This window comes from Mixophyes fleayi, chromosome 3 (genome assembly GCF_038048845.1).
Source record: "Mixophyes fleayi isolate aMixFle1 chromosome 3, aMixFle1.hap1, whole genome shotgun sequence".
NCBI classification, from domain to species: domain Eukaryota; kingdom Metazoa; phylum Chordata; class Amphibia; order Anura; family Limnodynastidae; genus Mixophyes; species Mixophyes fleayi.
In genome coordinates, this window is record NC_134404.1 from 235,559,048 (window position 1) to 235,586,200 (window position 27,153).

General features: G+C 39.1%; 1 protein-coding gene across 1 annotated transcript in view; it reads right to left on the minus strand.

Moving 5' to 3' along the window:
* The window catches only part of C3H6orf118 (chromosome 3 C6orf118 homolog), a 78,266-nt gene that overhangs the window by 26,699 nt on the left and 24,414 nt on the right, over positions 1-27,153 (minus strand). Inside the window, exon 5 of the mRNA XM_075200683.1 lies at positions 4,441-4,565. Coding sequence (XP_075056784.1) covers positions 4,441-4,565 — 125 coding nt within the window. The remainder of the gene's footprint in view (positions 1-4,440; positions 4,566-27,153) is intronic.

The following is a 27,153-nucleotide window of genomic DNA, read 5'->3' on the forward strand; positions in this document are numbered from 1 at the left end:
CTTGACTTGATTTATGAAGAAAATTCTGAGATACTTCCCTTTAAGATGAGATTGGGTGAATGAGAACATTCCCATCAATAGCAGACCTTTCTTATTAAGATTTGCCTTTGAGTTCACAGCGGATGTGCTAGGAACTGGATCTTGATACACCATTACTGTTACGACGACACCATGCACTGTACAGTGTCTCTCTGGACATGCAGGAACTGAATCTTTTGTGATAGGATAAAGAGTATTTTCACATTTCCAATCTAGACATGCTGATTCGGAAACTGTATTATCTGAGCGATCTTGCAACTGACGCTGTTTTCTGAATTCCCCAGAACGATAATGTCATTCAGGTAAGGCCATAACTTGAACCCTTTTATCCTCACTTCCACTATAAGTGTGACTAGCACCTTTGTAAATGTCTCCAATGATCTTGCCAGCCCAAAGGGCAGGCAAGTGAACTTAAGGTGTTGGCAGAGTACACAAACTATGAGAAACTTCATGTTATGAACAGCCATAAGGATATAAAAATAGTATCCTGAATATCTATGAATGCAAGAAAGTCCCCTTCAACTATGAACATGATGATGGAATTCGTAGATTCTTTAAGGAAATGCCAGATACTGGGAAACTTTTTCAGTCTCTTCAAATGCAGGATTGTATGAAATGGCCATAATGCCTTTCTGACCAGGAAGAGCCAGGAATAAAAAATATGTGCCTTTTTCACCTGCTGGAACAAAAGAAATTGCATGAGACTGCATTAATGTTGGCAGATTGTCTTGTAAGGCTACAAGTTCTGCCCTGGTAGATGGAACAAGTTTGTTTTGGTGTATTGATGAAACTGTATTTTGCACCCATTTTTTAAAAAAAATTCAGTACCCATTGATCTCTGATGGAGTGGGTTCATATGTCTGCATAATGTGCTATTCTGCACCCTACAGATATCCTTGGGGACTGATTCTGTTAATAGTCATGAGTGTCGGATGTCCAAGGGTGCAGCCAGCGGGTTCTCCTAGCCACCACTATTGAGACCACTCTCCTCAGTGGAAAAACAATGGTATAAAGAGATATTTCACAAAAATATACTATGCCTTTTAGCAAAATCTCAATGCATTTCAACATATGCTGACTACTAGCTTTTACTTGGACATCTGTATAAAGTGTATCATCTCATAATCTGAGTGATGTTGCCACTAATACCATAGCCACTCCAGATTTCAGATCAATTCCAGAAGAAACATTTTTAAAATGAAGAAGATTTTTAAAACTACTCTCAATTTTTCTATCCATGGGATCTCTAAGAGGACTTCCTCAATAGGAATCATGGCTCTAGAGTTGTTACTGAAACATCAACTTTAGGTGCTATACTGAATCTCTGAATCTTCTCATCATAATAAGAGTACATACAATCTAACCAGCATAAAATAGGCTGATGCTTATCTACTTGTTAACAAAAAAAAAGCAACAAAACCAATTTACGCACCAAAAAACAGAAGCAGCCCATTTCGCCCGAGTTACACCCACAAAACTCAAATACAAAGATATAGTACTAAAAAATGAAGGGAGCAATGGCGCTGATGTTCTTACAAACTATAAAAAAACAAATAAAACACAATCCAATCTCAAAGTCCCTTTCTTGTTTAAATAACTGTTGTGGTTCATAAAAAATTTTTTGATGAGTTTCCGTAAAAAAAAAACGTTGTTGTTTGTGAAACTATATCTCAAACAAGCAGAGAAATCTAAAACAAGTGTTGATCCTGCAAAGTTTTGATAGAACTGAGGGACTTTATAAAGATTACAAACAGGTGAGATAAATTGTTCTAATTGACTTTTTCATTGAAGGGCTGATTGCAGAGTAAAGTAAGCTGTGCAGTAGTCCTCCACATCTGCTGGGGAATCGCAATCTGATTGCTCACAAATGACCACCAAATCTATGCTTGTTTGAGACCTTGGCATTTGTAAACTCTGCGGGACACACAAAATGTCCTTAGTCACAAATACCTCTCTCATCCAATCTATAAGATCCTTATATTGTTCTGCTGGCTGTTTTTTTCCGCTTTGCTTGTGAATTACATGCTGCACAAAAATATTCCATCAATTTCTTTCATTAAAAGCTCGTCACAGGCTCCACATTCTCTTTGTATTTTGCCATCTTTCCTCTTCCCAGACACCACAAGAGTACTGAAGAGAGCTAAACTACTAACTATGGAAAAAATACCATACAAAACACCCATATACTTAGGAGCTTAACTACTACTGGAGCTCTTTGGCTGCTTAGGATCCGATTCAGGAGCCATCCATGAAACGCATCTAGCAGATTATCTGTAAAATGTTTTCTATCTGTAGGAAAACTTCCAAATTGCTCTGTGTAGATTCATAGCCTGGTCCTTCATCTTTGAACCCAATGACCTCGGATGCAATTCTCATGTATGTGCCAGCAACTGCTCCCAAACTCAAAAGTACTGCAAGAGCAAGGTTCCCAAGGTAGCTGTCTGGCATCCTGGGTAGCGAGCCCATGCATGACATGCAGCGGGATCTCCAAGGAAGGTAAGCCTTTGCCAAAGAAATTTTACACTACTTTACATAAAATTAACACTACCTGCCCTATATGTGCTAGAGACAGCAAAACGTACAGAGGGGGAAAGGAGGAACTACCTTATATGCCATCCAGGATGTGGTTTTTGTTACCTGCCTCTACCTAACCTGGGAAAGGAAGCTACCCATAGTTATGGCTACCATAGAGTCTGAAGGGAAAAAAAAATTACAGTACATTTTCTTGACAAGAAATCCTTGTTTTTTATATGGCAACTTCTATGAATGGAAAAGAAAATACTGTTAATTTCTTTAAGAAAAGTAAAGCACTATGAATGTGTTACCATTGACAAGCAAGGTTACAGTTCATCAATATTTTTACATTAATGTCACAATAAAACAAATCACTCTATTCTTGGACATTTTTCATTCACTGCTTTATTGTTTTTATAAACTTTCTATATAAAACATGTATAATTGCTCATTTACACAAGTCTATCTGGCGATCTATACACAAGTAGTAAAACTTACCTACCTTGATGACCTACAAAAAGTCTTCTCTGACATTAAAAACGGATATATTTAAGGCAATATTTTCCTCATCCCTAACTAAACTGGTACAATGGTGCTTCAAACCTGTTCCAAATTCATTACACATCAAAACACAGATATACATGTTAAAATCAAGATGCATGCCAAGCAAGGTTCACAAGATTCAAACCCCTGTACACTGATAATTCTACACATTAGTCTAATAACATTCAATCTCCATGTTCGGAGCACACTATAGGATCATACCTGACACTATGCAAATGTATTGCTCAAAACATGAGAATATGCATTTTTGATAACAGTGATGTGATATATTGATCAGTTCCAAAACAACACAGCAAAAACTTGATATGCTTTAAAATTCAATTGGCTATTTTGCCCATCAACTTTATTACATTTCAGTAATTATATGATTTGGTAAATGTGGCACAACAGTTAGCATTGTTGGCTGGAGCCTTGACTTTGAATCTGAGTAGGGTGTTATATGTATGTTGTTTGGTCTGTCAGTTTTTCTCTTCATTTTCTCCAGGTGCTCAATTTGCTCTCATGCCCAAAAATATAATGCTTGACAGGTTTCTGACTAAATTGATCTTAGTGTGTTAGATTAGATTGTAAGCTACACTAGGACAGGACCTTAAATAAATAATAGCACAGCACTGTGTAAAATGTTTTCACTATATAAATAAAGCATAATATTAAAAATTTAGGTAAGGTATTCAGCATATATTCCATCTTTACCTTTATAATAGTTTCTGCTCTCAACAAGGTTATTGGTAATAAAAATACACAGTCCCATTATATTTACTACTGTAGCTTCTCATTGTTTTAGCTTATGAAACCCCTCTCTTAATGTCCCACTAAGCCATTTCCTTTCCTTTAGTTTCATTTCCATGAGGACTGCAAAAGACAAAGATGAGAAGAATGAGGATGAGGTCAACTGATAGAGTGAAGTGGATGGGGAATTTTAGATCAGGAGAGAAGAAAATCATTTAATGTTTAATGAAGATTTACATTAAAAACATGTTTCTTGATCTACTTTTTACCTTAACTTTTTAATGGAATATGGGATGTTTATGAAAGGTTGACAGAAATTATAAAAATTATAAGAACATTTACATGGATATCAAGAAGTTCAGTAATAGTGAAATAATTAGCAATTGTTTAATTTAAGTAAAGTCACCACAGGGTGGAGGGGCACTAAACCATTGTGTTAATATAATCTTCCTGTCAATTTTTTTTATATTGATGATATTTGTGTTTTATTTTAATGCAATTTTCCTTCCCTTTTCATTTCAAACCAAAACTCAGATAATTTAGTGTTCACTTTAATCTACATCTTAAATGTCTCCAGAGTGCAGGTGTACTCACTGGTCATTTAGCTCTAATGCAATCAGAGCTTTTTGTTCAAGTTTTCTCACAGTCTGCACCGCCTCGTCTACATCTTCTGTTTTCATGGGTCTTTTCTTCATGCCAACTATTTCTGACATTAAAACCTGTTGAGTGTTAAAAAGCAGAGCAATATTAAGGTAACATTAAAGACAAAACAAAGTAAGAAATCTTAACCACTTCATGACCGGAGGGTTCTCTCCCCCCCCCCAATTATGGCCAGTGCATGTTTTCCATTTTGAGGCTGTTTTGTTTGGTTTACCAAAATACATTTTATATTGCATTTTTGTTAGAAATAGGGTTTTCTTTTGCAAACATAATGAAAGAGATATCGGACTTACTCAACTGTTATACAGGGCAAACTAAACCTTTTCAAGATTCTCCATTTGAAACTATTACACTGTCAATACAAGCCCATTAACTTATCTAAAATCAGCTAGGCCTGAGACCACATATCTGAAGTAGTGCTAGTGCTATAGATACAAGTTTTCTATACATTGTTTTGTTCTTACGTTTATGGTTTATTTGATTGGGACATTTTTGCCAGCACTGAAATATTCAGGGTAAACTGGATCTTATAAAGCTGAATTTATTCTATCCAGGTAACATAAATCTAATAAAGTTAGCAGGCAGAAAAGACCTGGTGGTATATTTACTGTGCGGCGGTTCAGTAGAACTTCCTGGCGCTTTTGAAGTAATTTTTTTAAACTTTATTTTTTTAAGTTTTATTAAAGACAAAGCCCATCAGGTTTTGTCTTTAATAAAATTGCCGAATGAAGAAAAAGACTTCAAAGCGCTGGGAATCAGAAGCTCAGAACAGAACCGCCACATAGTAAATATATGGTCTCTCATGCATTACCCTGGAACTGTCCCGTGCTAAGATGTCACTGCCATGTAATAGCAAACGCCCCCTTATGTGACACAGGAGAGATCTTAACTGAAGCAATGATTTCATGCAATGGAGATTGAAGCTTAGCTTTTGTATAATGTCCATATTGGAATGTCATTAGTTACCATAATCAAAATTCAGACTCACGTTAAGTTTTTAAGCTCCTCCAGTAATTTTGTCTATAAAATGATTTTGCTTGCTGTGTCTCCCCTATATGTATATCTTTAGGAGAAAGACCTCACTATGTAAGAAGGTGGACTCCTATGAGTGAATCGGATTCTAAATCATTACCTTTTGGTATAAAATATTGCTATATCCTTTGATGTACTGCACACATATTGTTAGTATAACCACCAGCCAGATGAAAAATAATCCATATAAACGCAATCTTTCCAGGACAGTCCCAAAATGCATGTGGTCTCATCAAAAATATTGATGGCTGGGTGGATCAGGTGCATGGCCTAATTTGTCTGTGTCACGGTCACTAGAGTTCTTGACCCAATGCTCTGCTAGTTGTTATCACTACTCTCGAGGCGCGGAGTCTTACGCACTGACTGGTCTTCTCCAGGTGCCCCCGCAAGAGGGTTTGGGTTTCGCACCGTCACAGCGCAGGTCGCAGTCCTCAAGAGAGTGCCGCAGAGCAACGGAGTACAGCTAACTATAGCGTTAATAATAGAAATAATGTGAGGGTACTCAGGTGAACGTAGATATATATGATGATGGTAACAACACTTGTCCGGCAGGAGAGATAATGAAACTTAAACCATAGGATAAACAAACAGAGGTAATGTTATCCTAATAACACTAAAGCTAATGAGTCCAATGAGAAAGATATAACACAACAGTAGCAATTGGCGAGAAATAATGAATGCTGATAGAATAAAAGGTTGCCAACAGGTAATAGGTAACAGTCACTTCAGCCTACAACAGCAGGCTAGTTGACCACAGTTGTGGCTAAGAAGTATCCGGCCAACAGGTGAGAAGCAGTGGTCACTACAGCATACAGCAGGAGGCAGGTTTACCACGGATGTGGCAAAGAGTATCCGGCCAACAGGTGAGAAGCAGCGGTCACTACAGCATAAAGCAGGAGGCAGGTTTACCACAGATGTGGCTAAGAGTATCCGGCCAACAGGTGAGAAGCAGCGGTCACTACAGCACACAGCAGGAGGCAGGTTTACCACGGATGTGGCTAAAAGTATCAGGCCAACAGGTGAGAAGCAGCGGTCACTACAGCATACAGCAGGAGGCAGGTTTACCAGCAGCCACAGAAACAAAATAGACAGCTGACACGAGGAGGTGAGAATCAAGATCAGACAATTAAGGAGGGGGTCAGGAGTGCCTTAAATAGAGACAAGGCTAATGGATAGCCAATACCAACAAGGGATAGGTTATAAAGAGACCTCCTGATCTGCACATGCGCAGAAGCCTAGTCAAGATGGTGGACGGCCGTGGCGCAGCACAGGCGCCGGCAGAGGGACAACTGGCCCAGCTCTAGACCTAGAAGTCCGGTGAGTGACAGTCTGACCTTGACCACCTCTGCTCTTATATCTACGAACATACCAGTGCACTTGGCTATATCAGCAGCAAACCATACATCAGACATACACTTCTCAAGAAAGGTGCTTTAATGTCAAGCTGCTCCATCTCAGAGGCCCATAGCAGTCCTGATTTCCCTGGACAGCCCTATTTTTTGAAGCCAAAAGAGGAATGCCCTGATGTAAAGGATACTGGCCACGCTTAAACAGTGTGTGGTTTGGGTGGATCTGGTTACAGTTTGAGTGGTTTTGAGCAGGTATGGAGACAACAGTTTGAGTAACAAACAGCAGGCAAAGAAAGCATGATCCATGAATTGATGTGTGTGGGCAAGGCAGATCAGGGGCATGGATGCTGCAACTTTTCCCTGTTACATGATTAACTAGACCATGCAAGGGTCTTTTTTTCTATTAACCTTTAGAAGAGACCTTGTTCTGGGGTGTAGTTGACAAGTATCGATTGTCACCAGGTTACCTCTTCCTCTACGGTGTTGCTCCTTAGGAATGTCGACGATTGCAATGAATTGTAAATTCTCAATGCTTCAAATATAAAAAAAAGTAAAGATGTGAGTAGCAATGGGATACTATGGGAGGTGTTAAAGATCTATTAAATCTTTATTGATGGGGGAGTGGCTTGGATGCCATATTGGCCTGGTGGTTTTCATGAGAGCTTCGGTACCTACGCTCACAGAATACCTCCCTATTCACTTCCAACATAATCCAGATTATATATACTGGTCATCGAACCAGGACTCATTTGCGCCTGTGTTTGAGCCCAATATCACCATTTGACCATTTGGAAAAGATCCTGAAGATCATTTTCCCCCCAGAAGCCCAATATTGACACCTTTGAGATGCACATGTACCTTGTGGATTTACTGACTCCACTTGTCTCAAACGACACCCACTAATTTACCATGCTCGGAACAAGCTACTACCACTAGCGCAATGGTCAGGAAACAGCGGTAAATTACCCCAAATGGGGTAAAAATGAAATTCCTGGGGGTAATGCTGCCAATTCACATGCTGTCAGTTGGATTGTAGACCCCTTTAAATGTGAAATTGCTGTTGTACCAGAAGAGCCTCAAGGGTTGGCAGAGACACTTCTTGAGCATCGATGCAATAATGAAGCATGTATTGCATTTGTCAACAGCTGCAAAAGCATTCAAAATTGCACATGAGGAGGCAGTCAAAAAGTTGCTGCCTTTTGCTACAACCTACGTCTGCGAACAAGGATTTTCCACTCTAGCGAACATAAAAACAAAGCAGAGAAATCGATTGGACGCTCCAAACTGACATCAAAATGCCCTAATATTGATGTTCTCATATCAAAAATGAAGCAACATCATTTCTCCAAAACATGAAGTTTTGAAGTTGAAACTTTCAAAGAAATTTTGAATAGATTCAATAAAATTTGGAATTCCAATAATAAATAATATATGATTTCTTTCCTTTCAAATCAAGGGGGTAACGTCGGCATATTTAAATATATTTGGGGGTAAAAGGAAAAAAAGTTTCCTGACCCCTGCACTAGTGTGTACCTTACCATGCGAAACCTGACCCATCTATTTAATCTACAGCACCCCCTGTCATGTGCTGACTGTGACAGATCACATGATCGCAGGGGGAATGATTCCTCCACCCCTGCGATCGGATCCTGGTGCCTGGCTGTCAGGGTGACAGCCAGGCTGAAGACAGAATAGCGGATACCAGCGGAGGGCCCCAGGTAAGTCTTTGCTGAGCTGTTGTACCGGGCCCCCTGGTGAACCCGGGCCCGGTACAACAGTACCCCCCGTACCCCCCTGATGGCGGCCCTGACGCCACAGAGCATATTGCAACATATCAGGCTTCAATTACTCCGATCAGCCTACTTCTGCCACATCCCCGCATACCTCCTGCAAATAGCGGTCCCTTCACCCTCTTTCACAGACACATCGCTCACATAGCCTTTCAGTTTGGAGCTGGAGCATGTTTCAGGGCAGGAAGAGGCAGTACAGATAAGTCCTCTCAATACGTGGAGGTCGGAGATTTCACCACACATGCCGCAGTTGGTGAGTATTTGATCATCTACTTGGACATGTGTGTCTAGCACCACTGGGACCTTCCCAGATCTGTGTTTATCTCTTTATCTCTGCTCAATATTTGAGATAACTGGTGTGCCTTTCTAGCAATTTATTGTATCTTGATACCACTTTTGAAGATATCCTTGAATGACCCTGAGTCACAAGCAGCCAACTCCCTTGAGGGGACCATATATGAATATCTTTAAACATCTTTAATTCTGGCTGAAAATTTCAAATGAGACATTTTCAATATCAAGCAACTGTTTCATTCACTCTGCCTGATATATTATGTACTAGGATCGCCATCTTGTGTACATTTTATATAGTACAATTGGAAATTTCACCGTGCAGGGATTTTTGATATGTAATTACTAGGACTCCATACTCTATTCGTCTCATCTTGGATGAGATTACTCTAATATAGGCCGGACACTGATTTGTCTCCATATATAATTTACAATAGATAAGTTCATCAATGCTCTCACACCTGCTAAAACGCAGCGCAACAAAAGTAAGAGGAAATGGACAGAACACAACGCTAGATTATCTGTAAAGCCAAAGACAAGGACTCGTGTGACGCTAATACTACTACAGAAGATAACACTTTTCTATTTAACCATACTTTCAGCCCGTTTCACAGCCAGCAAAGAGTCTATGGAATTGTGTATGCCTCAACAAGCAACCCCGCTTACAGTGGCAATACAAGAATTTAAAGATCAGATCTCGAAAATGACCAAACAAGTAGTGAAGTAACACTTTTGGGCACTTACTGTAAAATCCACAGCACTCGTACTATACCACATATTTAAGACCAGTGCATCGCAGCAGATATCGTGGATATCTGCTGCTTTGCATTCTGCTTCGTTTTAGAGAGAAGTCACCATTCAATAGTATGGTGACTGCTCCCTCTCGCAATCTAACAAACTTGCCATGTTAATGTACACCATTCAGCTGGGGTACATTAACATAATTGAAAAATTTCTGTGCTGTCAGCTCTGCTCCGAAGAGCATTCCCTATCATGTGCTGCATCCCCTCCCTATAGTCTTTCATGCGCAGCCTCCTCCCTATAACCGCTCATGTGCAGCCCTCTCACTTACCTTTAGTTGAGGTGGCCCTTCTGCAGCATTGCTCCTCAGGTCAGTCAGAAAGGAAGTGAAGTGAATACTTCCTGTCTGAGCACAGTATTGTGGGACCCCATTCAGCAACAGGCAGCCTCCAGATTTGCTGCCTGTTGCTCTCCATTGACATCCATGTGATATGGAATACACCTGTCTCTTTGCAGTCCATGCTACTTTGTACCGTATTGATTACTTTCTAATATAACACCCACTTGCCATTAAAACATTAGCAAACCCTGTCTGGGGGACAGAGAGAGTGGCGATTTCCTGATAGCCTGTCCAATTTGTTCATATATATATATATATATATATATATATATATATATACATATATACACACACAGACACACATACACATTTACACACAGACACACACACATTATATATATATATCCACATACACACATGGTTCATGGAATATATAAACGGACAAGCTTGAAAGCATGTAAAAGTGTGTCATCTTATCCAATGTTTCCATTCCTGTTATTAGTTACGAGAAATAAACAGCGATGCATATGTGAAGATTCAACGGTTACAATGATAAAGTTCTACTAGTACGCATTATCACTACTGGAGAGGCCTGGTGTTTTGGGGATATGATTGAAAGCTTTCTTCACTCTCTGCTTTAATGTGTTCACAATCACATTGTCTCTATTATGAGATTTGTATATTTAACATACGACATCTGTGAAACACTTTTCTATTGTTACATGTATGTATGATGAGTATTTGTTGGTATAACAGTGATACACTATTGTGGTGCCCTATCACATTTGCTTTACTTTCTAGAATACCACCATCTGGTCCATTGGGAATTGGCAGCCGCCTGGACATTGGCAAGTATAGATCATAGACGGACAATTGGGACATTATATCAGTATCGAGTTATGTGCAATTGTGTCTTTATCTGTATATTCTGTATTATAAAATATATACACATATGCATAATTATATATATATATATATATATATATATATATATATATTCACACACACACCAAAAACATACTGACAACTCACTGACTCTTTCACAAAATTGATATCACGACCCACAACAGAGAATAGAGCCCATTACCACCAGAAACAGATTCCTTTTGGCCATGTAATACAACAATAAGTTCAGAAGCAAATAGCTGCAAGTAAATTTGATAGATTTGGCAGTAAAACTTGCAGGCTACTTTTGAATCTGTTTAACAGGACTAGGTCTTACTATCACCCTAAAAGGCCAAAATGGGGAACTCAAATATAGTGGAACGGAGATTATTTAAGTTTTACGCACCTTCTATACCAAGCTTTGTACACAGAGCCAAACTGATTCATAACTTAAAACACATTTTTTGAGATTCTATTACCTTACCCGGAATTACACATCTGCAGACAGAATCTTTGACTTTTATAACAAATAAAAAATACAGTAGTACTAGTAGGTCCTCCAAAAACCAGCAAATGCAATGTGGATTTTAAAATTATTTAATACATCGTTAAAAATACATATACATAATCATAATGCATGCAGAAACATTATTGTAATGACACAAGGAAACTCATACATTAGGTGCACCTATGTAATAACAGCGTTTCCCGAGAGTGTGATAATAACAAACATATGAATATTTGTTCAAAGGTAATTCGTGTGAGCTCACAACATTAATGGAACCTTTTAGTAACAGAATGAATCCACACTAAACTGAATATATGTGAATTCGTTATATCTCCGTGGCTGCACGCTTTTAGTCCTCAATTAAGGTAACAGTATTGATAAAACAGCTTTAATAGAACCTCTTAGTGACGGAATGAATCCACACTAAACTGGATATATATGAAAATTCCTGATAACTCCGTGGCTGTGCGCTTATGGTCACCAATTAGGATATTAATGTCCCGAACTATTCCGGTGAATATTTATGTTAAGCGATAGACACAGCCTAATCCAGCATCATCATTGCACATAGTCATAAAGGTATAATCAGATACCATCCGTAGTATAAAAAACATGAGCTTACCAGATGCTCAAAAGGAGATGTCTCACTCAGTCGGCGCTGCTTACCGCTGCTAGCGTGCTGCCGGTGGGTTACAGCTAGAGTCCTCCTCCCGCACTGCACACCACGCTCCTGGTTCCTAAGGTTGTGTGTGTACCGGAGGTCTCTGTTCCATCCTGTTAGAGATATATGATTGAGTAAGGTCTCTTGCGGTATAGCTGGTACAGTCGATCTCCGCTCCAATTTCCTTAGTTTTTGTATAAAGAATTTGAAGTTCCAATATTAACGTTGGTATCAATGTGAGCTCCGTAAATAGGTTCTGCATACAAGTAGTGATTGTCCCGTTAGTGTAGGCGACCTAACTTACGCGTTTCGTTGTATAATACAACTTCCTCAGAGATAGTATTCTGGTTGCCCGTTTGTATGTTATATAGTCTGGATACAGATAATAAAAATCATTACATCACATACACCTGACATTATAACATATACATAGTAACATAGTTGATGAGGTTGAAAAAAGACACCAGTCCACCAAGTTCAACCTATTTTGGATCTCCTGCGATCCTGCACTTATATTTGAAGTTAATCCAGAGTAAGCAACCGCCAATCTGTTTCAATTGTGAAAATCCCCCCAGACTCAATATTGCAGTCCTATTTTTACCCTATATCCACTACTATCCTTCATTTTAAATAATGGTCGTATCCCTGGATACACCTTTCCGCTAAAAATTTGTCTAACCCTTTCTTAAACATATCTATTGAATCTGCCATCACAACCTTCCCTGGCAATGAATTCCATATCTTGACTGCCCTTACTGTAAAGAACCCCTTCCTTTGCTGGTTGGGAAATTTCCTCTCCTCTAACCTTAGGGGATGACCATGTGTCCTGTGTATGGTCCTTGGGGTAAAACGTTCCCATGAAAGCTCTCTGTATTGACCCCTAATGTATTTGTACAAAGTAATCATATCTCCCCTTAGACGCCTATTTTCTAAAGTAAACATGCCTAAACTAGCTAACCTTTCCTCATAACTTAATGACTCCATACCCTTTATCAATTTTGTCGCCCTTCTCTGAACCCTTTCTAGTTCCAAATTATCTTTTTTATAGAGTGGTGCCCAGAACTGTACTGCATATTCAAGATGAGGTCTTACCAACGATTTATACAGTGGCAAAATTACACTGTCTTCCCTTGCATCTATGCCCCTTTTTATGCATGCCAATACTTTGTTTGCCCTTGCAGCTGCTGCTTGACATTGAGCACTATTGCTAAGTCTACTGTCTACGAGCACTCCCAAATCCTTTTCCAATATAGATTCTCCTAAATTAATTCCATTTAATTTATAGATTGCGTTCTTGTTTTTGGATCCCTGAATGCATAACCTTACATTTATCTGTGTTAAACCTCATATTCCATTTGGCCGCCCAATCCTCCAGTTTATTTAAGTCCCTGTGTAGAGAAGCTACATCTTGCTCTGATTTTATTACCTTACAGAGTTTAGTGTCATCTGCAAAAATAGAAACTTTACTCTCTAAACCATCACCAAGGTCATTAATAAATATATTAAAAAGGAGTGGTCCCAGCACGGAACCTTGAGGTACTCCACTTAAGACTTTTGACCAATTAGAAAATGTTCCATTTATCACAACTCTCCGTTCCCTATTCTCTAACCAGTTTTCAATCCAAGTACAAATTTTGATTCCTAGACCCAGTTCCCTTATTTTGTAAACCAACCTCTTGTGTGGTACTGTATCAAAGGCCTCTGCAAAATCTAAGTAGACCACATCTACTGTCCTGCCCTGGTCTAAGTTCCCACTAACTTCCTCGTAGAAACTAATTAGATTAGTTTGACATGACCTATCCCTCACAAATCCATGTTGATTCCCACTAATAATTTTATTGCGTACCAAGTACTATGTCAATTAACAGTCAATCAATCCACATTGCAAAGTCCGATTCAGTCCACTTAAGAGAACACCACTTAATAGCAGTGTGCCTCTAACATATGATAACTAGACCATACATTTACTTAGTATTTTCTTCTTTCATGGTTCTTTACTCCTATTTCTGTTAGCCCTATGTTTGATAACATTTTAAACGCAAACCTGTTATTTGATATACAATTATAACGATATAAATATAACAATATAAAACCCTTTAGGGTTACATAACAATATAGAGAGATACAATGATCTCAGCCATCTAATTTATTAACCCTTTTAAAGTATAAAGAGTCTTAGGGTAGTATACCAAAAAGTTAGTCCATTTTGTTCTAATTTATTTTATTCTATTCTATTTCGTTATATTTTGCACTTTATTTGCTGTAGAATCCAACTAATAATTAATACCAACTCTTTTTATTTATTATTAGTTTATATGTACATATTATTATTATTATTCCATCCTTTCCAATTAGAAATCTGCACCAAAGTACAAATACAATACAGAAACAGATTGCGCATATGATGGCCTAATATCAGATGGTAATCACGTATAGTAAACAGACACAACAATAATATATAAAAAGGTTGATATTTACTAGAACAATTAAATGGTACCAAAATATCACATAAAATCAATGCACAGGTTCATGTAACCTATATAAATTCCAACATATGTCTCTCTATATCAAAGAGATCCAAAAGAATCCAAAAATTGGGAAGTAAGCGTCCTTGTTAGGAATATATTTAGTAATAAGGTTCCGTTATGCCATATTTGTAACTAATAGCTTCATTTGGTAGTTTCCACGTAATAGAAGAAGCAATGGAAAAGTGATTAGTGGTATGTTAACTTCTCAGTATGAATCACATCACATTCATTAAACCACAACGGAGTGTGAAACTTCTCCGTTACATAATATTCAAATGTCCAGTGAAGCCAAGAGTAAATAATCATACACGGCTTACCCAGTTCGGGGATATACAAATTCGGATGCCGGTCCTGCCGTATGTGCGGCTAATATGTCCAGGCTAAGTCTTTTGTGGTGCGCACCAACAAAGAGGAGAACAAATACTCCGTAGAGCCAGCAGTACCTTGCGACGCGTTTCGTCTGTTGAAACACTTTTTTAAGCAAAAAAAGTCTATTTCAACAGACGAAACGCGTCGCAAGGTACTGCTGGCTCTACGGAGTATTTGTTCTCCTCTTCTGGCCTCATCATCGTGAAGACTTTGATACACTGTCTTCAGAGGCAATACGAACAACTTACTTTCAGTAGAATCTTTTCCTACACAGCTTTGTTTCCTTCCGGATGGATTTTGTTGGTGCGCACCACAAAAGACTTAACCTGGACATATTAGCCGCACATAGAAAGATTATAACTCATCAGTAAAACCTATTATTTTAAATACAGAATCAGATTTTCGAGCTTTATCTGAACTGGAGGAATTACTTGAACAAAATGATCATAATGAAGATCAAGCTGTAATGTTGTTTGATATTAATGAACAAATAGATGTGAGGAGATCTAAATTTAAAATGAAATCAGAATTTTTTCCTACTAATATGAAAAATATACAAATGGATTGTTTCTATAAGGTTACGATGGAACAATTTAGTTCTTTATGTTTACGTGAAACCAAAAATAAGAACTACTCAAATCTAACACGACATGAACAAGAAGCTATCTGATATTGCAATCTGATTTATCAATAATAATTAAAAATGCAGACAAAGGAGGAAGGGTTGTAATCCAAGATTTGGCAGATTGTAGAAGGGAAGCCCATAGACAATTAGACAATGGGGAATTTTATCAAAAGTTAGCCTCTAATCCAGGTGAGATGTATAAATTACAACTCAAGGATCTTCTTGATAGAGCGTTGATAGAGGGAGTGATCTCCAAAGAGGAATTTAATTTTTTATATACTCCATATCCAATAACACCAGTTTATTACCATTTACCAAAAATTCATAAGAACTTACATTCCCCCCCTGGACGTCCGATCATTTCGGGAATTGGCTCACTAACAGCAAACTTATCCAGCTATGTGGATTTCTACTTACAGCCTTTGGTAGTTAGGCTTAAATCACATATCAGAGATTCCACTTACCTTTTGAATCTTCTCCAAAACGTTATTTGGGATGAACAATTTGCGTTTCTCACGTTGGACATAGAGTCCCTATACACTACCATCCCTCACGATAAAGGAATAGAGGTCATACAACAGATGTTGGCATCCTCTAGTGGGTTGTCTGTTATTCATCAAAAATTTCTTATTGAATCTATTTCTTTTATTTTGTCACACAACCACTTTTTATTCGAGGGTAGTCAATACCTACAAGTTATGGGGACAGCCATGGGGATGCGCTTCACCCCCAGCTACGCCAACTTATACGTGGGAAGCTTTGAAAAGTCCCACGTGTGGGCTGGCGAGTTTGGGGCGGACCTCGTCCTCTATGGCAGGTATATAGATGATTTATTTTTTGTTTGGAGGGGGGGTGAATCATGTGCACAGGCTTTTGTTGAATATATGAATAGGAATGAATAGCATTTGAAATTCACATACAAATACCACAAAACTAAGATGGAGTTTCTTGATCTATTTTTGGAGATCAATAATGGTATGATTTCTACCTCCACGTATTTTAAACAAGTAGATTGCAATAACTATTTACATTATTCAAGTTCTCATCAACCTAAGTGGAGGATGAACATTCCAAAAGGACAGTTCCTGTGTTTGCGTCGGAACTGTTCAGATGAGGATGTTTTTTTACAACAAGCTGAAGTTATGACAAGCAGTTTTCTTGAACGTGGTTATCCCCCGTCTTTGATTAAAAAAGCACTTGATGAAGTCATTAAGATAGATAGAACAACTTTATTAATTGAGTATGGATCTGAAATTGAACATGGTAATGTGGAACCCAAACCTGCTATAGCCCCAAAAAAGAAAAAGAACCTTAATACAAGGATGGAATGGGCCTTTATTTCAAAATATAATAAAGCATCCTTTAAGATTCAACACATTATTAGATTGAACTATTCTATTCTACAACAGGATCCACTTTTGAGGTCACTTTTACCTAAAGACCCAATAGTGGTTTTTAAAAAGGCTAATAACTTGAAAAATCTTTTGGCCCCGAGTTTTCCAAGACAACAGGGTAGTAATAATAATAAAAAGAAGAAATCATCTGATAATACTTTATCCGGTGAGCCAAATCCGGACTAGATTCCTTCCATTCCGGATGGCTCATTTAAATGTGGGGGCCAGCATTGTATTACATGTAATTACATCTGTAATAGAGTCACCTTTGTAGAATCAAAAGAAGATGGAAGAAAATTGAATATATGAGGATTTATTAATTGTAATTCGACCTTTGTTATTTATTTGTTAAAATGTAGTTGTGAGTTGTATTACGTGGGCCGTACGACCAGAAAGTTAAAAGTAAGGTTTAACGAACACAGAAGAAACGTCATGAAGGGTCTTAAGACACATAGTGTGTCCAGACACTTTTGGGAAAAGCATGACTGTAACCCCGAACATTTGACCATTATGGGTTTGGAGTTGATTAAACCCACCCCTAGGGGAGGAGATAGATATAGGGCTCATTGTAAGCAAGAAGCATATTGGATCTACCTGCTGAACACACTATCTCCAATGGGTTTGAATGAGTCAATTGAACTGAATCAAATAGTTTAGTTTGTTAGTTTTTTAGCTTTATAGTTTTCAGTTTTCTGGTTTTTCGGTCTCCTTTGCTAATATGGGGACACTATAGGGTTAATCATTAAATTGACAACAGTTAAGGACAACTATTCAGGTGGTTATATTAGTAATAAAGAGGGTCTTTCTATCAAAACATATACTTCTCTATATATATTTCTATATTCTCTACTCTATCTATTCTTTCTGGTCTATATGACAATCGGGAAATAATTATTGATTATTAGTCGCTAAACCTAATAGGTTTGAGTGTCATTAACAGGATGTTATTTTTACTATACTCCTGAATTATCATTTGGTAAATTATTATATGGTGTTTATTATTACTGTGGTAATTAGGGATTTGTACTTTGGTGCAGATTTCTAATTGGAAAGGATGGAATAATAATAATAATATGTACATATAAACTAATAATAAATAAAAAGAGTTGGTATTAATTATTAGTTGGATTCTACAGCAAATAAAGTGCAAAATATAACGAAATATAATAGAATAGAATAAAATAAATTAGAACAAAATGGACTAACTTTTTGGTATACTACCCTAAGACTCTTTATACTTTAAAAGGGTTAATAAATTAGATGGCTGAGATCATTGTATCTCTCTATATTGTTATGTAACCCTAAAGGGTTTTATATTGTTATATTTATATCGTTATAATTGTATATCAAATAAAAGGTTTGCGTCTAAAATGTTATCAAACATAGGGCTAACGGAAATAGGAGTAAAGAACCCTGAAAGAAGAAAATACTAAGTAAATGTATGGTCTGGTTATCATATGTTAGAGGCACACTGCAATTAAGTGGTGTTCTCTTAAGTGGACTGAATCGGTGTTTGCAATGTGGATTGATTGATTGTTAATTGACATGATGTCAGATGTATGTGATGTAATGATTTTTATTATCTGTATCCAGACTATATAACATAGAAACGGGCAACCAGAATACTATCTCTGAGGAAGTTGTATTATACAACGAAGCGCGTAAGTTAGGTCGCCTACACTAACGGGACAATCACTACTTGTATGCAGAACCTATTTACGGAGCTCACATTGATACCAACGTTAATATTGGAACTTCAAATTCTTTATACAAAAACTAAGGAAATTGGAGCGGAGATCGACTGTACCAGCTGTACCGCAAGAGACCTTACTCAATCATATATCTCTAACAGGATGGAACAGAGACCTCCGGTACACACACAACCTTAGGAACCAGGAGCGTGGTGTGCAGTGCGGGAGGAGGACTCTAGCTGTAACCCACCGGCAGCACACTAGCAGCGGTAAGCAGCGCCGACTGAGTGAGACATCTCCTTTTGAGCATCTGGTAAGCTCATGTTTTTTATACTACGGATGGTATCTGATTATACCTTTATGACTATGTGCAATGATGATGCTGGATTAGGCTGTGTCTATCGCTTAACATAAATATTCACCGGAATAGTTCGGGACATTAATATCCTAATTGGTGACCATAAGCGCACAGCCACGGAGTTATCAGGAATTTTCATATATATCCAGTTTAGTGTGGATTCATTCCGTCACTAAGAGGTTCTATTAAAGCTGTTTTATCAATACTGTTACCTTAATTGAGGACTAAAAGCGTGCAGCCACGGAGATATAACGAATTCACATATATTCAGTTTAGTGTGGATTCATTCTGTTACTAAAAGGTTCCATTAATGTTGTGAGCTCACACGAATTACCTTTGAATAAATATTCATATGTTTGTTATTATCACACTCTCGGGAAACGCTGTTATTACATAGGTGCACCTAATGTAAGAGTTTCCTCGTGTCATTACAATAATGTTTCTGCATGCATTATGATTATGTATATGTATTTTTAACGATGTATTAAATAATTTTAAAATCCACATTGCATTTGCTGGTTTTTGGAGGACCTACTAGTACTACTGCATTTTTTATTTGTTATATTATTTTATTGACGGGGACGCAGACCCGAGCAGTAGACACTTGTCCTCTTTTCCATTTTTGCCCCAAGAATTTTGTTTTGTTGTTGTAGAATCTTTGACTGTGCCCATTTCCACGGAAGAAGTTCTCAAAGCATTCAAAAACCTGAAATCTTTTAAATCACCATTCCCTGATGGTCTTAGCGGTGCATTTTATAAAATCCATATTGTTTGTTACCATATAGGTAATTGTTTCAATAAATAAAATAATGCAGTGAGTAGAAGAAATTGTCTGGAATAAAATAGTATATATGAGTTCAGCATTCAGCATAGTCAATGAGGGAAGATTATATCTCTGTGTATATAGTATAATTATTATAGCATAGATATATTTCTTGGACCGTTGTGAAATAGATCCCCTTTTAAAACCACATAAGCCAGTCATATGCACATACGTGATAAATGTGTTTATATAAGCCTGATATAATATATTTGCACACAAATAGGAGAGACATATAAGATACTATAATAATATATAATATATATATATATATATATATATATATATACACACACACACACACACACATACACCTATATGTTAAGTAGAAATTATAAATATATATAGATTTCTGTTTACATGTTACATCTCGGACTGGCTCCTACACAAGGAACACTTCACAAATCAGACATTGGAGGTTGTCTTATTTTGCCCACACTCATCAGACGCTTTCTCCATTTACCTAGACCTTTGAAACTTCCTCAATTCTGCCACAATATTCTGTTTAAAGATTCAAATTAACAGAAAATACAGCAGAGAGCATAGATATTCTAGATCCCCCAATTTTCTTGCTTGGAAAACAAAAGGAAGTATAGCGATTGAAGACGTATTTGACCAAGGGGGCAAAATGTACCATTTTCAGCAACTACAGGAAAAGACCGGCATCCCAAATGCCCAGTTCCATATGTTTCTCAGTCATTACATAACCTCATTGTGGGAAACAGAGACTCCTGATGCTTAAATCACTTTTCTAAAATCAAATTCCTATAGGATTATATATTTATATGCTGACCTCATCCATGCTGACCCTGCAAACACCTGGAGAAAAAACCACGTACCATGGAAAAAAGATACTCCAAGTATGGGTCACCCGGAAAATCTGTTACGATATTTAGAATCCATGGAAATATGGAAATCATTAGCTCCAGCTCAACTGTCCGGGGCCCAGGCTCAAGGATGAGAAGGAAATTGCATGTGCCCGAAATATAAATTGCAAACAGCAGTTATGTTACACAAAGTCAGGGGTTGCAGAAAAATCAATAAATTCTGGAACAAGGTTATAAACTTTATTAAGAACAGCTTTATCATATATGTGACCAAGTCTATGGAACCCCTTCTTCTTGGCAATTGTGATAATTGAAAAGATGCGTTCCTTGTCTTGACAGCAATAGTTATCGCTGCTAAACAAATAAATTTACAGCAAAGGACATCACCGGCCCCACCTCTTCTATATATATTATCTACCTGGCCAGAAAAGCCAACCCCTCCCTACATCGAGAAGGCTGTACTACATGCTCACAAAAAAATAGAGGTTTGTATATTGACTTTTTTCTGCAATATTTGGCACTCAAAGTGCTTTTTGGGTGTCCCCCATTATTTTGCCTAAATATTTCTGGCTGTCAAAATTACTATCTGTCAGCAGTATCTACTAAATAATTTTTAGCACTCCCCAGTGCTTTTGGGGTGTCCCTTCATAATTGTGCATAAATATTTCTGGCTGTCAAAATTACTATCTGTCAGCAGTATCTACCAAAAAATTTTTAGCACTCCCCAGTGCTTTTGCGGTGTCCCCCATAATTGTGCATAAATATTTCTGGCTGTCAAAATTACTATCTGTCAGCAGTATCTACCAAATATATTTTAGCACTACAAGCGCTTTGGGCTCAGAATGGATTCAAAGCAGTCCACATATGAGCAGAATGAGCAACCAGGTTCTGTCACCAGTCCTGATGTTAGTGTTCCAGGGTCCGTCATCTGGGCAAGGCGATGTCAAACTACACAGTGTTTCGAAATCAGTCCAAAAAACAAACACCCCAAAAAATTTTTACTGTGTGGAATTAGAAGAGGATGAGGGGGAGATTTGTGTAGGCGACGAGGGCGCTAATGAGGATGTTGATGAGGATGAGGTTGTTTGTGTAAGTCCTGCACCAGTGGCAGCAGTTCTGGCACGTGACATGAAAAAGGCCATTGTCATGCCTGGGCATAAAACAAAAAAATCCACTTCTTATGTGTGGAATTATTTCTACCCAAATCCAGACAACAATTGTATAGCCATTTGTAGTGTATGTCAAGGCACAGTCTGTCGAGGGAGGGACCTTAACCATCTTGGAACCTCATCTATGTTATGCCATTTAACGAGAGTTCATGGCAAAGTGTTGGGAAAAGCTGAAAGTTCTTCCAAAAAAATTACAAGCACTCCATCATCAGCTAAGACCCTCCGGTCACCGACATCCCGACGGCTACAAAATACACCCACCACACCATCCTCATCAATGTCCTCAGTACTGCTCGGAGTTAGCCCGGCATCCCACTTATTAAGGCTGGATGACTCCTGCACTATTATTGATTCCTCTGAGGAAAGCGTTTGTCCCACTGCTGCTGCTGCTGTTGCTGCTGCTGGGGGTGAATCGTCAGCCCAGAGGCAGGTCAAGAAAATGAGCAGTCCTACATTTCAGTAATTAACTGTGTAACAATCATTGGCTAGGGGAAGCAAATATGACAGCAGTCACCCAGTTGCCAATGCGAATCACAGACGCCATGGCTGCAATGCTAGTGTTAGATCTGCGTCCAATCTCCACAATAAACGCAGCTGGTTTTTCACAGTTATTTGAGGTTTTGTGTCCGCGTTACAGAATTCCATCGCGACACCAATTCTCCCGTAAAGCAATTCCACAACTATACCAAAAAGTGTGAAAAATGTAGAGATTGGGCTGAAAAATGCCATTCTGCCCACTGTCCACTTAACCACAGAGATGTGGACAAGTGGAAGTGGCCAAACCAAAGGCTATATGACTGTGACAGCCCACTGGGTTGGTCATTCACCTTCACCAGCAGGAACATCAGCAGCATTTACACCACTAAGTAACATTTGTCACAGGCAGGCCACTCTTTGTATCACCGGCTTCACTAACAGGCATACAGCTGACAATTTGTTACGCAAACTAAGAGATGTGATTAATACATGGCTTATACCACTTGGACTCTCCCCAGGATATGTCATTTCTGATAACACCAACAATATAGTGCGAGCATTACAGCTGGGTGATTTCCAACACATTCCCTGTTTTGCTCACACCATCAACTTGGTGGTGCAGAGCTTCCTACGAAATAACCGTGAGGTGCAGGAGATGCTTTCGGTGGCACGTAAAATTTCAGGCCATTTCAGGCATTCAGCCACAGCATGTAGGAGATTTCAGCAGCTCCAATAACAGTTTAACTTGCCCTGCCACCAACTTAAGCAAGAGGTGGTAACTAGGTGGAATTCCACTCTGTACATGCTTCAGAGGATGGAGGAACAGTGCAAAGCCACCCAAGCATATTGCACAAGCCATGACATTGGGAAAGGAGGGGGGATGTATTTTTCCTTTTGCACAGTGGGGAATTCTTTCAGTGCTGTGCATGGTGCTGAAACCATTTGAAGTTGTGACGTGTGAGATGAGTGCAGACTCCTAGTTTGAGCCAAGTCATTCCTTTAATTAGACTATTGGAAAAGCAGCTTGAGAAACTGAAGGAGGAGCTGAAAGCAAGCAATTCAGCAAAGTATTTTGGCCTTGTCGATCAAGTACTTCATTCGCTTCACAATGATCCTAGAGTTATTAAGATCTTGAACTCGGATCAGTACGTTTTGGCCACTGTGCTTGATCCAAGGTTTAAGACCTACATTGAGTCTTTACTTGTAAATGAGCGAGATGTGAACTTTTGCAAGGAGCTATTGCTCAGCAAGTTGGCCGCTGAACTGGGCCTCGGCTTGACGACGTGTCCTCCTTCACTTTCTCAAGCTGCTTCTGCTCGTAAAAAATTAAATTTCCCAAAAAGAAGCAGGGAAGACGCAGGGGGTAGACCAGAACAATTTAACATCTGGGCTGGTTTGAATGATTTTTTTAAAAAATGTGTCACCTTGCCCATAACGCCATCCAGTACAAGTATAAACATGCAAAGGATGGTGGAGGATTTTTTTCAAGAGGTAATTGATATGGAAATGTCAGACAGTCCCTTTCCTTACTGGGAGGAAAAGCAGGCCATTTGGTAACCCATGTACAAACTTGCTTTGCAATATCTAAGCTGCCCACCCTCCAGTGTGTACTCTGAACGAGTATTCAGTACAGCCGGGAACTTAATCAGTGATCGCCGTCGAACATTACTTCCAAAAAATGTGGAGAAAATGATGTTTATAAAAATGAACTACATCTTCCACGAGGAAGGCCTTCATCATCCAAGACATCCAAGCACTGACTGTTCTCTAATGGCGGATTCAAGCGGCGATGAATTGATAGTCTGTGATGATGACGTACACACTGAGGATGAAGCTGAAGATGATGATGATAACATCTTTTTAAAACTTTCTATGTAAGTGTAATGTGCAATCTACCCCCAAAGAGGAAAGGGACTTGGGGCATTTCCATATCACGTATCATCTTGAAAGGCTGCTGTTTGGGCAATTTCTCCTTAAGGGTAGGGTGTCAGGCAGAGTGACCCCAAACTGGCTTTGTCCATTTCTCTTAATATTGTACAGTCTATAACGGCTGAATTTTTTTGTATTTTCGACAAGTGGAGGGGGGCTATAGAGACAGAAAGCAAACTGCCTTTTTCCATTTCTTTACATATTTAACTATAAGTGTAGGGTGTAATATACATCCAAAGACGATGGCTGCATTGCTAATATGCATAGATGGAGAGAAAGACAATCTGTTTTGTGTGTAGAATTAATGAAGGCCTACCTACCAGGAATTAAACTGTTTTTTGGATAATTTATTAGCTTTACAATTAGATTACTTATCCATGAAACAGATGGAGCACTAAATTTGGTTATTTTAGGCCCAAAAACATTGATTTTCCAACAAAATAGCAAAACAAAACCAAACCAAAACACGCAATGGCGGTTTTGCAAAACCAAAACCAAAACATGACGGTAATCCAGATCCAAAACCGAATACAAAACCAAAACACGGGGGTCAGTGACCATCTCTACTGTCTACAGGCATATTGGATACTTTTATATGTAAAATATGTTAAAATAAAAATAAATATTGTGCTCGTGTTAGAATTGTGAAAGGGTTGTGTAATAAAAATGCAGAATAAACCGCAGAGCCCTGTGTTTGACTGTTTTTATTATAGCCTTTATCTCGTCATTTGAGCTTGTACTTAGTCTTATTTAAATTTCTTACTATCTCCGAGTGCCTTTTTTTCCTCCAAAAAGCTAAACATTAGCGAAATGTGCGTCAGTGTTTGCCAGTAGTTGTCTGTTCGGGTCCTGTATCAATATACTGTGTAGACTGATTTAATGATTGCACTGTAACCAGGGCCGGACTGGGACTATAAATCAGCCCTGGCATTTGAAGCATACAGGCCCACCTCTGTTGTAACGCTGCGCAGCGGCGATGGCGCGAAGGGCGTGGTCACATTATTTTGGAGGCGTGGTCGACATGGGGCATTGATATATACATTATAATAAAACATTACATTTATCAGGCCCTCCCCACCCACATCACGCCACCCCCTACCCCAGAAACACATTACAACACCCTAGTCCACTGTACTTATCTACGCTTCTGACATCCATCAGGATGGGAACTTCCTGTAGAGTGAGCAGGGAAGCTCTGAGTCTCACAAGATTAATAATTCTCATGAGATTTAGAGCTCCTCGGCTTGCTCTGCAGGCTGTGTCCTGTCCGGGGACTGGGAGCAACAGATTGATTAGATTCCTCCTGCTAACCAGAGCTGGATTAAAGCTCGGGGGGGAGGGGTCCTAGGCACTTAAGACAGGGGGGCTCCTATATGTAATATGGTTACTAGACACATTTTCAACAAATACACAGGCAATACTGTGAGCACTACGGTTAGGTGCACACAGTTCTGCCTTCACAAGCAGTACAATGTGAAGCACGACATACCTCCCAACTGTCCTTGCAGTCAGACCAAATCCTGACTAAGCGGGACAGTCACCCACCAAATTCAGGACAGTTGGCAGACTGTCCTGCTCTCTCCTACCTGACTTGTGGCTGCTGGTGTCTTTAGATCAGTTGCTGCTTGTCTGGATCCTGGAATATTGGGGGCCCTATTTGTAAAAAAAAATGGGTACATGAAATTTAGAAAACTCCAAGCAGCACCGCTGTTAAATCAATATAGCACCCACGTTTTAAAATTAGGCCTCACTACAGCCCCAACATCAAAATAATAGTATTCACATTTAATAAATAAACATATTTCCCTCCCTGCAAACAGCCCCTTCATCACCACCACACTGTGCCCCCTTATGATCGCGCTGCGCCCTCCATGCTACTTTTTCCCCTTCATCCCATTCTGCAATGCTGCTTTTGCCCTTCTTCATCCTCCTGTGCCTTTTATCCCCCCCCTTTCTTCATCTTCCTGTGCCTTTTATGCCCCCTTCTTCATCACCCAGTCCCTTTTACCCCCCCTTTCTTCATCCCCCTGTGCCTTTCATCTCCCCCCTTTTCTTCATCCCCCTGTGCCTTTTATCCCCCCCCTTTCTTCATCTTCCTGTGCCTTTTATGCCCCCTTCTTCATCACCCAGTCCCTTTTACCCCCCCCTTTCTTCATCCCCCTGTGCCTTTCATCTCCCCCCTTTTCTTCATCCCCCTGTGCCTTTTATCCCCCCCTTTCTTCATCCCCCTGTGCCTTTTATGCCCCCCTTCTTCATCACCCAGTCCATTTTACCCCCCCTTTCTTCATCCCCCTGTGCCGTTTATCTCCCTCCCTTTTCTTCATCCCCCTGTGCCTTTTATGCCCCCTTTTTCATTCCCCTGTGCCTTTCCTTCCCCCTTTTTCATTTCCCTGTGCCTTTTATTCCCCCATTTTCATTCCCCTGTGCCTTTTATTTCCACATTTTCATTCCCCTGTGCCTTTTATCTCCCCCCTTTTCTTCATCCCCATGTGCCTTTTATGCCCCCCTTCTTCATCCCCCTGTGCCTTTTATGCCCCCCTTCTTCATCCCCCTGTGCCTTTTATGCCCCCCTTCTTCATCCCCCTCTGCCTTTTATCCCCCCTTTTTCATCCCTCTGTGCCTTTTATGCCCCCTCTTCTTCATTTCCCTGTGCCTTTTCTCCCCCTTTTTTCATTCCCATGTGCCTTTTATTCCCCCTTTTTCATTCCCCTGTGCCTTTTATTCCCCCCTTTCATCCCCATGGCCTTTTATTCACACTTTTTCATTCCTATGTGCCTTTTGTTCCCCCATTTTTATTCCCCTGTGCCTTTTTGTTCCCCCATTTTTATTCCCCTGTTCCTTTTTGTTCCCCCATTTTTATTCC